This window comes from Phalacrocorax carbo, chromosome 2, assembly GCF_963921805.1.
Source record: "Phalacrocorax carbo chromosome 2, bPhaCar2.1, whole genome shotgun sequence".
Classification (NCBI taxonomy): domain Eukaryota; kingdom Metazoa; phylum Chordata; class Aves; order Suliformes; family Phalacrocoracidae; genus Phalacrocorax; species Phalacrocorax carbo.
In genome coordinates, this window is record NC_087514.1 from 21,324,170 (window position 1) to 21,340,420 (window position 16,251).

A 16,251-nucleotide genomic window follows, 5' to 3' on the forward strand; every position below is an offset into this window, starting at 1 on the left:
ACAAGAAAGACTCACAGTTGAAGAAGAAGCAATCTTTGGGGTTTGGTGGTTTTGTTTTATTTTTCTAACAATTTACTTTGCGTCATCTACATTTCTAACTTAGGGAGTACCATATTTCAAATCTTTCCTTGTTGGCTTCTCCTGCTGTGGTCATTGTAGGTTGTGGCAAACCTTTCACACACCTTAACAAGATGTCAACCATTAACATGATAGTCCTATCTATTAAGCAGGTGAAACTAAGTGTTATAACACAAATCAAAGCCTCCCAGCTGCTCAGCGGTCAAACGTCACAAACATCAATTTGTTTAGCTTTTTGGGTAATGTCAGGTCCCCACCAACTGGACTAAATGCAGCTAAAATCAAGAGGAAGATGTGTTGAGTTTCATAGAGAAGAGGTGAGCGCAGGGCACTGGTCTGCCTGGCAATTTAGCTGCTGAGACCCACCAGCAGCCCAGCTGGACCAAGCGGAGGACACTGGTGTTGGCCAGATTTCCAGCGCCTCCACCCTGAGTTCCAGTGCCCATAGGAGAAACATGGCTTCATGTCAGGACTCTCCCCCGACTGCCCTGCATGAACCACAGCATAGGTGCATTGCTTTACCCTCCTCTCCTAAATAACCTCTCCTCCATAATTAGACTTACTCCTTATCTGCACTCTAGCCAACTATCCTCTTAAGACACACAAGAACATCCATGCTGGATCAGACCAATGGTCAGCTTAGCTCAGCATCCTCTCAGACAGTGGCCAGGACCAGACTTAAGGGAGAAATCAGTACAGACAATGGCAAACAGTAGGACAAAGCTTCCCTGCTTCTGGGAATTTGGGGTTCAGAGGCATCATAATGTAGAGGTATCTCTTTGTGTTTCATAGCCTACAACAGACTAGAGAGTCACTGAGGCTGGTGGGGATCTCTGTGGATCCTTCAGCCCATCCTCCTGCTCAGAGCCAGCTGATGGGTGTTGATTATCTCCCAGGGTGGAGACCGCAAAACCCCATGGTAAGCTGTTCCACTGTTTGGGCACCTTCACATTAAAATAAAAAAAAGTTTCTTGCATTTCCAGAACTTTTTAGCTTTCACTTGCTGCTGCAACAAATTCCAGAGCCCACCTGCCTGAGGAATAGCTCGCAAGCCTGGAGTATGGGGTGGGGGTTACAATAAGGGAAATGTTTCTCATGTCTCCCTACACTCTGCACAGGACCACTGCCCTAACTTAATGGGAAGTGGTGGTCTTACAAAGGTTTTAAGACCACAGTAAAGGTCTTAAGACCACAGTATTCATTATTTTTATTGGAATACTCTGAGATACTTCACTTTTCTGGGTTCTGGACTTTCCCCTTTTTGTTCATAAGGATTCCTTTCTTTGTCTGTCTTTGTCACGAGCAGTGGAGGCATCTAGCATTGCTCCATAATACACAGAAAATCAAGATAATTCTATTTAAAACCAGTGTCTGATAATAAATGCCAAACTATTTCTCATCTCTCAGATTAGAAAAAGTTAGGCAAAATGCAATCATTTGCCAAAAGGTAAATAGCCTTTTGATGGCATCTTCCATTCTTGGAACTATTCTTATAAATAGCTTTTTTGCTCTTATGACGTATCTGTTGCATTTATTCCTCTGCTTCCCATGAGACACCCCATCTGCTGTATACATCTGAAATGGTATCTGATAATTCATAAGAAAGCAGCCTTATATATTCCAGTCCTCCAATTCACTTTTCATAAACATCAGAACAAATGAAGCAAGATGTTAGGAAATCAGACCCAGAATTCAGTGTTCGGAAAATAACTTAATACATGTTAAGAAATAACACAAAACAAACAAAAAAAACCAACCCAAAACAAAAGAGTTCACCATGACAAGGCTTAAGCCACTAGTGTCATTCTTTCACTGTGGTTATTTAATGCAAAGGGTGTTTTAGAGTTATCTTAAAGATGGAAGATCAAATAGGGACACAAGCCAAGACCACATGGCATCTCCAGCCCCTCATGGAGTGTTGCTCAGTTTTGGATTGGCTCTTGGGAAAGCTCCTTTTCTTCTGGAAGAAAAGTTAAGTGAATAATAAAGCAGGTTTTCTACCTTGGTTGAAAGATGGATAAAAGGGTGGAAGTCACGCTGTACTGAGGCCATAAAACAATGACAGGGATTAAGGCAAATACAGTAAGGCATAACAAACCCTGTACAAATCTGGGCTGGCCCTTTTGGCTTTGCTATAATGCAGACAGAACAATGACTCATGCATCAAACATTATCCAAAATAAATCATACACCATATCTAGTGGTAAATTAATTATCTTTGCTTCTCAGAACTGCTCTTTTCATAAAGAGCCATCCTTCTAGACAGTCTGAAGAGAAATGAGTGAATTTTCTTCCTGTAACTATGAGAACCAGGAAACAGAGCTAAAATTCCCATGTAATAAGTTCAATTTCAACAGCTAGGATCTTAATATGGCTACCTAGTTATAAAAGATTTGCTATAAAAATTATACTTGTATAAACAACTAGTTTTTAGATGCTTATAAGCTTAGAAACAGTTACAGAAAGGACAAAAAAAATACTGGCTGTAGGCAAACTAGCTTCCAGTGTTGTTCTGATAATTACAATTAGGGAGCTTAATGAAATCCAGCGTATCAGATTAGTTTCACAATCCCTACAACTCTGACTTGTACTACCATGACATCTTCCAACAAGTATGGGGCAAATGGATTAGATTTACAGACTAATTTTATAGTCTTCCCTTCGGACTGATTTTCTTGTACTTCCTAACAATATTTAAGAAAATATTTTCCAATTAATTGAAAGTCATTTAGTGCTCTCACCAAATTACTTCTCAATGAGTCTAGAGCAGATACACTTTCTTTTTCCCAAGTGCCTTTGATTTCTTCTCTGCACGTACAGCCATGCACTTAATTAAAACTTTCCATAGAAGTGGCATTTGCTAGACACACAGGGCATACCAAGTTGCTCTTAGGCTTCCTGCCAGAAAGCCAGCAGTGCTAATGTCTTCCTTCATTCACTTTAAAGTGTCGGCAAAACAGGCAATTTATGACCACATAAATATGGAGCCAACAACCTGTGACCACTTTCTGCAGCAATACAGCACAGAGGCAGCCATTTAGTTGGTTCTGTTCTCTTGGACTGGGTCATGTTGCCACACTTGCAATCAGAATGCACTTTACTAAGTGTCTTCTATAACACCATAATAAAATAAATCACCAGTATGAGTGCTTAAAAAGGTTTCAGGGAGCAGCATGAACAAATCCCATTAGCAGACAATGGGATTTGTGCAGATATCTACTATCCACCACACTGAAAATTTAACCCCAGGGCTCTACATATACAAGCAAGACAGAGATGTATCACATTGTGAAATGAGGTTCATTTTTTATCAGGATATTGGCATTTTTGTTAGGCAATAAAGATACAGGGAGAAAAGCCTTTTGCTCTGATATATGATTGTGGGCAGGGATTTTAAAAAGCATCTGAAGAAAGCAAGATATCTGAGAAATCATGCAATTGCTACAATCATTTTATAAAGTCCGTAGGACATGACAACAACTCTCACTATGTGGTACCAGTTCTGCTTTGAAATGTTTCAGACATGTATCTGGCAAGCAACCTGCAAGAGAAAATGTATTTCCAACCACCAGTGTAGTTATTCTTACCTGTGAAAGATGCAGCAGAGTCTAAATGATGACACTTAGCTTGGTGAGGTGCTGATTGTCATACGTGTGCCTTTCACATTAAAGTTGAAATTAAACTAGAGTGGTTTTAAATTGAGACTAGGTTTCACATGCAGCAGCACTGATAATTCTCTAATCTACAGGCTTCACTTCCTAAAAATAAGAGAAATCTTATGAAGTTATTTTTACAGCCAAAATCTAAACAGGAGCAGTTCTGCTAACACTGGAAACATAATAACAACTGGAGATATCTGCAGGGCACTGAGGCCCAAGCCCAACACAAAATCTGAGCATGAGGAAAAGTTCATCCTTGCCTGGGAAATATCTTCATGCTTTCCTGTGCAAGGAGAAATGACTGAACTGGGGCATGGGTACCTCCAACTGACTTTATCATTCAGCAAGACTGACCTTCAGTTTATAACTTGGCAAATTTTTCTTCCAACTGAATTTCTTGAAAAGCAAAACCAAACATTTTCCTCATCCTGCACAGTCTTGGTAAAGAGTACTGTTAGAACACTCAGGTGAAATCCTGACTTCTATAATAAGAGCAAAAGAATTTCACTGACTTCAGAAATGCCAGGGTTTTGCCCTTCAGCAGGAGCTTGAACAGGGTGTGACGGGGAACACATCCCTGTACACTGAAGATCCCAGCCGTATATATGGCATATCTTAAGGGTCTCACTCAGAAACTCTGTGCCTCCTGCATCTTCTAAAGCATAAGGGAACCGGAAACATCACAAGAAAGGTATCTGCAGTTCTGTTCATATGTTAATTGACTGAGATCGACTGGAGAAATAAATACATACGCTAGCACTCCAATGCAAAGAAAACCAACCAAACAACAAAATCCAGTCCCGGAGATGTTAGGTCTTCTCTGTAATTTCAAGTGCCAGCCACTTTTGAAGCAGGAACTTACGGTATAAAGGTTGTAACTGGAGTGCAAGTGTAATCCTATAGTTAAAGAATCTGCAGGCAATAATCAGACACTCTTACAAAAACTCCAAGATATAGCAAAGAAACACAATAGGAGAATTAAATAATTCTGACTATTAGAGCTAGAGCATGAAGTTGGTGTAGAAATCGAGATGAATTTCTCTAACAAAAAGATACATGCAGTTGGCTGGTTAGCTCGTGCAAATGCCTTTGAAAGGCTCTACACGAGGCGGAGTAGAGCCTTATTGTAAAACAGACTTCTGTAAAAACAAAATTGAGAAAACATTAATCACTGAAGATAAATTTAAAGAGACTTAAATTTCTTTTATATTTCATTTGTAAAAACAAATTATATGCAAATCAATTCATATTTTATAATTAAGGGTGCACTTGCCTGAAGCAAATTTTTTAAAGCTGCTCACTATAGCTTATAATTTTTGTGATTTTATTTGTATGTATAGGAAGCCAAATTTTTATTAGATGGACTGGTACACTAAAAATACGTGTTTTCCATATTTTGTTACATATGCAACCATTTTATTAGAGCTTAAGCTCAGTACGTGAACACTGACTGGGCTTTTTACACTGTACTGGGTCTGGCTGGCAGACACAGCCCTATGGTGCTGTGTTTTGGATTTGTGATTACAACAGAACGGATAACACATCGATGTTTTGGCTATTGCTCACACAGTGCCAAGTCCTTCTCTGTTTCCCACTGTCCCCCCTGTCCTGTCTCCCCCAGTTCGGCTGGGGGGCAGGCAAGAAGCTGGGAGGACACACAGCTGGGAATGCTGACCAGAAGTGAGCAAAGGGATATTCCACACCCATACGATGTTGTGCTCACCAATAAAAGCTGAAGGAAAGGAGCAGGAAGAGAGGACATTAATGGTTATGGCATTTGCCTTCTGAAATAACTGTTAGGTGTGTTAAGGCCCTGCTTTCCAGAAAGTGATGAAACATCCACCTACCAACAGGAAGCAGTGAATGAATTCCTTATTTTCCTTTGTGCACTTTCGCTCCACCTATTACCCTGTCTTTATCCTGATCTGTGCATCTTCTTACCTTCCTTTTCTCCCCATTCCATGGGACAGTGGAGAGAGTGAGCAGCTGTGCGGGTGTTTGGTTGCTGGCTGAGGTGAACACACCATGTAATCTGTAAACTCTTCAGGACTTTTTTTGCAGATCCACAGCAAATGAAATTTTTCATATCTTACTAGTTCATTAGTTAAACGTTAATACTTTGGAGTTTAGTTTCATTATTACCAGAGGAAGTAAAAAAGATCAAAATCCTCTTCCCTCCAGTAGGAGGAATAATATTCAGAGAAGTGAGACTCAAGGAAGCTAACAGAGGACAAGGTCTCAAGAAGTGTAGGTTTAAGACAGCTACCATGTTGCAGAGGCCCAAATGAACTTGGTCACAAGGAAATCATTAACAACTTTGGTGAATTGAGATCAAGTGGGTGAACTGAGTGCAGGAGACAGAAGATGCACAGCAGATGCTCAGACAAGGTAGAGACAGAAAATAGTAAACTGTGTGCAAAGGGATCAGAGACAGTAGTGCATGGCAAATACCAAATCCAAAGAGGAAAACTAAGCAGACTGAAGACTTGACAGAGGAAACACCTGACAAAGATAAATTGCCAGTCTACAGGGAAGCTGAAGTTCTGCTGTATGGTTAAGTTCTGGAGCTACAAACACATAAAGCTGTCAAGAAATACAGAGAGCTTGGCCTCCTACATCCTGGAGCAATTGGCGCTGAGGTTGTGTGAACATTTAAGGTGAAGAAGAAAAATCATCCCCGCTGCTATCTGATGTGAGCAAGCAATCATTCATAACTGCAACACGCTTAGGTCCACTCCCTCTCCTTGCTTTCCCACACCTAGAACAAATGCTGCTGAGAGAAGCTGTGGGTTATCAGAAGAGAGCCACAGTCCATGTTGTAAGGATGAATTCTGCAACAGAGACACCATGTATGCACTGAAGGCTTGAGTTACCCCATCTAAAAAGTTATGTGATCTACTAATATATCTGAGCTCTCATTAAGCATAGCACAGGCTGGAAAAAATGGCCAGGTGTGTTAAAGGGAAAAAGAAAGTCTTGAAAACCAAGAGACAGTCAGTATAGGTGTTACACGTTCTGTTGCCCTATATATGTCTGTATAGTAGACTGTGTCTGTTCTGGTTGAATTAGAAACCAAGTTGCTCAGCTGCCTTATCATTTTGCGTTATTCAGCCTCCAGACCTCGAAAGCAATAAAATAGTGCAAGGCATAGGAAGTTCATATTTAGGAAACAGTAGTAAACTTAAGAAGAGTCCATGTCAATAGATATTATTTTGCAGTTCATTATCATAAGAAAGTTCAGCAGTAAGAAAGCTAATTCCATAACAGAGCAGAAGAGACAAAGCACGTTATACCTTCATCCATGTAGTGTCACTTCCAGTTAAAAAGCAAAAGAAAGGAGATAGTGGCCACCATGTGAATTTAGGTCAAACCAGATAATTATTTTTGTACACTTACAAATCCCAAAGAAAAGAACTTCGACACATGCTCTTAGTGTTCAGTAATGGACAGAGTTTCGTGGCCATCCACTGGCCACGCTTTAGAACCCAGCAGAGGTATCAGAACAAACAGAGTAACGGTCCAGGACTAATGCCAATAAAACACATGAAATTTAGAAACCATGCATAAACATAGCCTTTCTGCAGCTAAGGAGCAAGCATTATATTATCTTGAAAACACTACAGTCTGTTCATATCAGGAGCTTATAAATGAACACTATTTCCTTAACTTTCTAATCAAAACCAGATATAAGAACAGGAAATCATTAACTGTCAGTGTCTAAAAAGCTGATGTGTCTTTCCAAATCTCTTCATCCTCCTTCTATACCAGTCACATTACTTGCCCAGCTCAGCTATCATCTAAGATTACAAACATGCCAATATAAGTAGCTACTGGAAGAAAGGTTCATTTCTCTATTCATCACAGGACTCAAATTGCTGCTGACAGAACTGGCCTAAGAAAATTTACCATAACTTTCCAGGATGGCTGATTGGAATATGGTTTGGAAAGGAAACTATTTGCCTCCAGAAACAACTGCTGTGTTATGAAACTCTTGGACCACTGGCCAAGGCTGTCAGCACTGCCATTCACACAACCTGGCCATCCATCACAAAGCACCAAACCAGCCATCAGCACATAACAGAAGCTATCAGCTGCATTAGGCACCAGGGCCTCAGGCTGGAGTCACACCCTATAAATAAAATGCTCTTCACAAAGACCACCACAATAAAAATAAACCCGGAGTTCACATCAGGGCGATCTGGAGAGTGCCTGGAGATCAGAGTCCTCTCCTCTTTTTGTTTGCCGCTTCTTTCTTTCCTCCAAAATAGTTTGAATTAAACCTGGTAACACTACCCTCAACAGCCTAAATGCTGACAACAGATCACACATGCTCTAGCTGCTCTTCTAGCTTTATGGACCTTCTTGAGGTTCAAACTAATAGAGGGAGAAGGAGACATCACACACGGCAGGAGACAACTCAGACAGACTTGGATGTTGCAGCTAACTTCCAATTAGTCAGAGGTACCAGCTGCAGTCTGTGCACTTCACAGGACCATGGTGGTATCCTCCACAAGCCCAATTCAAACATATGCCACGTGCCAGGCAAAGGAACAGATGGATGCAGCTCCAGAACTGGAGCTGTATCACATATACACTTAAGCAAATGTCCTCATACTTCTCACCTCCAGCTTTTCACAATTGCTTCCTTCAGTCACCTAAACTCATTTAGGGCCAAATGTCTGGGCACTGAGGGTTAGATTTCTCACTGCGGCCATCATTTGAAGCACTCCAATCTAGGCTAGAGAAGGAAGAGAGAACTGAGCATGCCATCCAGGAGAAATACTTTCCAGCTGTGTTGACATTGTTTAAAAGAGTTATACAACATAAGGTTTCCAAACTGAAGAACGTATGTAGCCACAGCTTGGAGTCCCCCTGAACATCATGGTGCCACCAGTAGGTAGGCATAGTTTACTGCAAATCCTGAGGATGTGCTAATTTGGGGCCTATCTTTGCAGAGCAACTTCCACACATAAAGTTGGTTCCCACAAAATAAAAAACCCATCTCTAAAGCCGTTTACACACTTTTCCCTTCCACAGGAGGACAATGGTATCAGCAATTATTCATGCAAGACTGAAATAAGTACATAACATGAATAATACAACACATCAGAACTTCATTGCTATACATACTGACCTCTGCTATTTCATTGCTGGTGTCTATTGTAGATTTAATTAACTGGAGAAAAATTAACACGACAGAGGAAACAATGAAAGCAGAATACAAGACAACACAGAGAAACCACAACAGTTCAGTATTTAAAAGCATAAGATCAGCTCTCAAATTAAATTGAAATCAAGAGGAATTCACCTCTTCGTTAGCGATGTCAGTTTACATTAACAACACAGCTTATAGAGCAGCTGAGAAGTATCTTCCTCACATACAAATTTTGTCAAAGGTGTTCTGATAGGACAGTCACCTTTATCGACTTCATTATTTAGTCTGTTCAACAGGGATTATCTACTAAAAATAAACTTTGTATGCAAAATTAAGAAAAAGGTATATATAAAAAACAGAACTGAGATACTATATACCTGACAGCTTCCAAAGATCTGGTGACAGGACAGAATTCAGTTTGAGTGAGAGTTTTGTAATTTTGTTAAATGTTTTGTGGAGATTATAATTAGCAATTTATTATTAGACCTAATTAAAAACAAATTTTGCAAGAAAATAAACCTTAAATCATCCTTTCCTACAGAAAAATAGCTTTGTTCCTCATGATATTTCCAGGGAAATAGAGTATCTTTTTTTAGGAAGAAAATTAATGTATCAAACCAAGATTATCAAAAACTCTCAATAGTTTTAAGCAGTCTATTTGTAGGAGTTTATAACCTTTAAAAATGATCAGTAAAACCTCAAAATTTTCTTGTTCACAATTAACAGTCTTCTGTGAAAATGAAATTCAAAATGCACTGCAATTGGGAGAACAAAATACCTGACCAGAACTCAATCACTGCTTAACTACAATATGCTACCAATCTCAAGAATACTTATGTAATTTCCCAGTTTACACATAGGAGGCTACTATTATGGAAGACCACTCCGCCTCTTTCCTTCCTGGAAGCAGAAAATCCTTTATTTATTGTAAGTGGTTCAGAACAGCCAGTATAAAGTGAGAAATAGCAGAACACGGTATAGCAGAGAGGCAAAGAACTGTTGCCCAGATGTGCCTTTTTTCATAAAAACTCTTGTCTGCAGACATGAATTTCATACTGTTTGTAATATTCCTTATGAGGAATTTTCAGTTGCATAGTAATCAAGATTCAATCTGGGAGAAAAAAAAGATACAGAATGAAATTTCAAGGCTGCCAATCAAACAGGATTCTTCATTTTGCTATTGCTTTATAATGATAAGAAAAGACAAAGAGACGATCCTGAGAGTGAAAAAAATGTTTAGATGAGCCCAGAAGGAGTTCATACAGGGTAAAATTAAACACTGGCAAAAATAACAAACCCACCTGAATATAATGTAATATAATAATTTATTTCACTTAGCAGAATGTCTTTGGCTAATTTGAGTGTTAATGTTTTGCAGAGGCAACCAATTAGAAGCAGAAATCCTCAAATGGGAAGACTGCAATTCCATTACTATACCCTCAGCAACAGTTATCAAACTCATCATACTGACAAACAACAGATTCTGTACTTACCTAAAAATAAGACCAAAGTTTCCTTTTCCTGAAAAGTTTTCCTAAAAATATACTGCATTTGCATCTCATATAAAAATAGAAGAGTAAACAAAGGTAAAAGAGTCTGGAGTCAGATGCCAGTACCACTTCAGACACATAGAAAACATCCCATTGAATGTGTTGCCGTGTGAGGCAGCAGTGCCCACGCCTGCAGAAGCACAAGGGACCGGGCAGCCCCTGCCAGCACCCTGACTCAGACAAGGCTGTTGCTCACACTAATGCCTTGTGCAACTGGTGCGGGAGCTGATGCCTCAGAAAACGAAGCTGCTTTTTCTAATTATTTGCCCCCCTCGATTCCTGCAGGCATGCAGGATGCTGCTCCATATGTGCTACTTCTTAAGAGCAAGCTAGCCTCCCCTCTTGCCAATAATTCAGAAGAGGTGAGCTACTCTCCAGGTACTAGATTAAAGATGCTCTGCCACTACATGGGGCAAACGTTTCACTAGGCTGCCATGAGACTGGGGCACAAGTGTTGAGTCCTTTACTAGCTTGTACTTCATACTTTACTAGCTTGCCAGAGCTCTTTAATCTCTTCATAAATGACTTGGATGCAGGACTGGGAGGAATACTAATTAAGTGGCTGACAACACAAAATTGGGAGGTGCTGTTGACACTCTCGAGGGCAGAGAGGCCCTGCAGAGGGATCTAGACAAATGAGAGAGCTGGGCAATCACCAACCGTATGAAGTTTAACAAGTGCAAGTGCCAGATTCTGCACCTGGGGCACAGCAACCCTGGATATACATACAGGCTGGGGAATGAGAGGCTGGAGAGCAGCTCTGCAGAGAGGGACCTGGGGGTTCTGGTCGATGACAAGTTGAACATGAGCCAACAGTGTGCCCTGGCAGCCAGGAGGGACAACCGTGCCCTGGGGTGCATCAAGCCCTGCATGGCAGCCGGCCGAGGGAGGGGATTGTCCCGCTCTGCTCTGCGCTGGTGCGGCCTCACCTTGAGCACTGTGTGCTGTTTTGGGCACCACAGTACATTAAGGTTATGAAGGTACTAGAGAGTGTCCAGAGGAGGGTCATGAAGTTGGTGAAGGGTTTAGAGGGGAAGCCATACAAGGAGCAGCTGAAGTCCCTTGGTTTGTTCAGCCTGGGGAAGGGGAGGCTGAGGGCAGCCCTCATCGCAGTCTGCAGCTCCCTCCCAAGGGGAGGAGGAGGGGCAGGTGCTGACCTCTTCTCTCTGGTGACCAATGACACAACCCGAGGGAATGGCAGGAAGATGTGCCGGGGAGGGTTAGGTTGGATATTAGGAAAAGGTTCTTCACCCAGAGGGTGGTGGAGCACTGGAACAGGCTCCCCAGGGAGGCAGTCACAGCACCAAGCCTGACAATATTCAAGAAGCACTAGAACAACCCCGTCAGAGACATGGTATGAACTTGGGGTTGTTCTGTGCAGGGACAGGAGCTGGAATTGATGATCCTTGTGGGTCCCTTCCAACTCAGAACATTCTATGCACTGAAAACCTAAAAGTCTACCAACAAGCAAAGAAATCAGGGAGTTCACACAGGGAAGGAATGGTCTATAGTACCTTCGTTCTACAGAGAAATCAAACTCTCCTGCAGAAGACCCACAGGTGTAGAAGCTGGTACCTGGTAGGTGCCTCAGGTACCACAACAGCTTGTATGGCTGCAGGAACTGGGGGGGGAAGCAAGGCCATGCTGTCTGCTGATAGAGAAGCACAACTGCACAACCTGATGCTTAACAGGAACACTTAAAGAGTGCAGAAAGTAGAGAGCACAGATTAAATAAATGTTGATTTTTGAGACATTTGGGTATGACATTGAATCATGTATAATAAGAGATGGATGTTACCTTATATGCAGTATGAACTCGCTAAAATGGCAGGAAATAATCTATCTTCCACTGGTGCTTTGTTCCCCTGGTGTTATTTTCTGTACCCAGAAAGCAGGAGGGATGCCCTCCAGCTCTAGTACAGTATCTTCTTTGGCAATCTCGCTGTGACCCATAATGCCTTGGGGATACTATCTGCCCATGTGCTACGTGGCCCATATGCCACATACTTGTCAATTAAAGTACATCAGAGTTGTCAAAAAAAAAAAAAACAACCAACCAATATAACAGAAAGAGGAATCCAGCTCAGGTATTTTATATAACAATACATCCAGAAAATGTAAAATGTTCAGATTAGAATCACAACAGCTATACTATGTTTTTGGACATTAAAAGCATAACAACAAAGGTGAAAACTGACCTCTTAGTGCCAAACATGATGGTGTGGGCTTGTTTCACATTTATGAATGCACTGCTCTGCACAAGGCTGTTCTTGTTGACCTGGATAAGAAGACAGAGAGAGTTTTTTAGACCAAGCAACTCAGGACCTTGATTTTAATATCCTGAACAGTAAGTGCATTAGTAAACATCTTCCAGTGCAACTTCAGAGAATAACTGGCAATTTTACAGAAATACAAAGGTTAACAAAATAATGTGAAGGTTAACAAACAAAAGATAAAAGTTAAAAAACTTAGACCAAAAGCTACTGGTAGAGTTTAAACCTGAGGTTGTCAGAGTAGTTACTACAGAGTAGCAAAAGAGTTAGGTGTAATGCTATCTGGTAGTTCAACACCTAAAAGCCCCTGCCTCTGAAAGGAGAATTCATATGCCTGAGTGAAATTCAGGTGCCTCAAAGCAACTAAACCAGACCTTCCTAAACTACCAGCTATATAAATTTACATCTTAATTACATTTTGGTGCTCAATTTGTTGAATGGCTACCTTAGTAAATTAGTCGCTTTTCCAGAAAGAATCCATTAATACAAAAAACTTTGTATAAAAAATAAAAATATGAAAATATTACAGAATAATAGAATAATTCAGTTGGGAGGAGCTGCCTAGTCTGACCCTCAGCTCAGAGCAGGTGTAATCAGATCAGGTTCTGCAGATATACGCCCATTGAGACTTCAACACCTCCACAACCTCTCTGGGCAACCAGTTCCAGTAATTCACCGCCATCACAGTAAAAACATTTTTCCTAATACCTAATGAGAATTTTCCATGTTACCGCTTGTGTCCACTGCCTCTTATCGTATCACTGTATACCTTCGAGAAAAGTCTGGCTCTTTATAGTCCTCTATATCCTCCAGTCAGGAACTCATTGACAGCCCCCTACGGTCTCCTCTTGGCCATCTCTTCTCACAGCTGAATTGATCCAGCTCTCAGCATCGTGTCATATGCCATGTGCTACAGCTCCCTGACCACCTCCTCTAGTCTCCGTAACTCAACATCCTTGTTCGGGGGAGCCCAAAACTGGACATGGGTCTCCAGAGTCAGTCTCACAAATGTCAAATAGAGGGGAAAGATCTTTCCCCAACATTCTGGCTACACTCCTCCCCATGCAGCTGAGGGATGCAGGTGACTTTCTTTGCTGTAAAGGCACACTACTGGCTCGTGCTCAAATTGCTGTTTGCTAGCCCTCTCAGATCCCTTTCTGCAGCATTGCTTCCCAGGCAGTTGATCTCCAGCTCAACTTTTTACACAGGGTTATTCCATCCCATGGGAAGAGCTTGCATTTGCTTTTGCTGAACTTAGTGAGGTTCCTGTCAGCCCATTTCTCCAACCTGCTCAGGTCCCCTTGAAGAGCAGCCCTGCCCTCCAATACATTGACTGCTGCTTGCAATTTGATGTCATTCACAAACTTGCTGAGACTGCACTCCATCCCATCACTGACGTCATCAATGAAGATACTAAACAGTGTCTGTCCCAGCCGTGAACCCAAAGGGACCTCACTAATTACTAGCCGGGTGTAACATCTGCTGTTTTCCAGTGATCAAGAACCTCCCCCAGCTGCCATGACTTTTCAAAGATGAGAGCAGCCTTGCAACAACATCAGCCAGCTTCTTCAACACCCATGAGTATATCCCATCTGGTCCCGTGGATGTGTATATCCAAGCAGTCTAAGTGATCCCTAATGCTGTCTTCCTCTACTGCAGGTACTGCTTCACTCTGCTAGGAAGCTCAGACACCTGGGAGGCCTGAGGACAAGTCTCGCCAGCAAAATCCAAAGCAAAAAAGGCACTGAGTTCTTCAGCCTTTTTCCACATGGCCACACCGAGCAATGGGCCCATGCTCCCCTTGCTTTCCCTTTTGCTGCCAATGTACTTAAAGAAACCTTTCCTGTTGATTTTCACCTCCTTGGCTAGTTTTGATTCCAGCTGAGCTTTGGCTTTGCCAACTGTATGCCTATGTATTCCTACATGTCCCATATTCCTGCCACGTAGCCTGCCCCTGATTCCACCATCTGTGTTCTTCCTTTCCATGATGGAGCCTGGGCAGCATTCAGGCCTGTGGGGACCCCAGGTATCTCCTCTTCATCCTCCTGGTGGTGCTGCTCCTTCCCCATGCAAGTTAGCACCTCACTCTGTGTGCCCATCCCCAGGAGAAGCCCCCATCACTCCAACCCCAGGAGAGGCCCCGAGTTCTCTGCAGCCCCACACCAGGCCAGCGGCAGCCTCCCTCGGTGTGCCATCTGGGTCGAGGCCTCCAATATGCCAAGGACAACTTGCTCCATGCCTGGTGCCAGGGAACATCCCTGTGGGGTGTTGAGACCATCACTGTACACCCTCCAAGCCACCCCAGGCGAGCTTAGGCAGAGATATTCGTGTCCCTGCTGTGTTAATGGCTGCGACAAGGGTGTTGCTGCTGCTCCCCATGAGCTTAGCCCTCCCAAAGCAGGGGTCAGCCATTCCCAGCAGCAGCCTGGATGCAAAGGTGCCAAATGCAGGTCCCAGCGGAACTGGAAGCAGAGACTCAAACTGCTGCACAAACTGGGAAGAGCCACCACAAAGAGCAGCCCGGGCAGTGCTCTGGGTGCCCTGCATGCTCCCAGCCCCACAAACCGAGTCCCTTTTGCCCCTGTCCACAGCACTCCAGCCCTTCACTGCCTAATGAGCAGCTAAATAGCAACTAGAAAGCACAGGCAGGCGCCAGCCCCTGCAGCTCGAGGCTTCCCTACCGGGTCCCTTCCCACAAGACTGGTTCACTTCCCTTGTGAATGCCATCACACTCACACACTGCCCTCACAACATGTAATTTTGATGCTAATGCATAATTTTGATGCCCTACTTGCAAATGTTCAATTTAAAGCAAAAGATGTAGCTTACAAAATAAAAAATTCTATCCTAGTTTAGTTGATTTTTTAAATGTAAATGTGCAATCTAAATACAAATGTTTTCTTCATTAGGAAGAAGCTGTGATTACATGATCTTGACTGACAGGAGCATTTTTGTCTACAAACTCCCTCCTAAATTCAGGAGATGCTCAAGGGGACTTCACATCTCCATGACACACCAGGTAAAATGACACCAGGCAAAATATCTTGCTACCTCCAGGCAAGGAAGTGGTATTTTCACAGCTCCATATTTCATTATGGTTTGTGCAGTGACATTTTTGTCTCAATTTACCAGTTACTTTTAAAGCATTTCCTTTTTTGTTTTCTGTAGGGTTTTTTGTTTTGCTGTGGCTCCTTCACTTGTACAGCTGCAAAGAATTGAAGGGAACCTCCCTCTTCCTTTCCATGCCCTCTTGTTCCAGAATCACAGCCTCGCAGCTGGGCAAGCAGCACAAATATCAGCCTGAAGTACATTTTCCTTCCCATGCAATCATTCTCCCTGCCACTCACTAACATCAGCTGCTCTACATTGAGAGCATAAATGCATGCTTCGCGTTAGCCACCTTGACTGGGAATTTCTAAAGCCTCTAAGTAAGCCAAGTGTCCACTCCTATTGAAAAATCAATGGATTTGGGGCATGCACATTCCTGCATGTCTTGGGAATTCACACTCCAGTTCCCAGCTTACGATTGTCAGGCT

The 16,251-nt window shown here is 42.3% G+C and overlaps 1 protein-coding gene across 4 annotated transcripts in view; it reads right to left on the reverse strand.

Annotated features, from left to right (window-relative positions):
• The window catches only part of OXR1 (oxidation resistance 1), a 290,372-nt gene that overhangs the window by 239,780 nt on the left and 34,341 nt on the right, over positions 1 to 16,251 (reverse strand). For all 4 annotated transcript variants that reach the window (XM_064442238.1, XM_064442241.1, XM_064442239.1 and 1 more), the window contains one exon: positions 12,641 to 12,720. In XM_064442238.1, coding sequence (XP_064298308.1) covers positions 12,641 to 12,657 — 17 coding nt within the window. In that variant the 5' untranslated portion in view covers positions 12,658 to 12,720. Of the gene's footprint in view, positions 1 to 12,640; positions 12,721 to 16,251 lie in introns of those variants that run through there.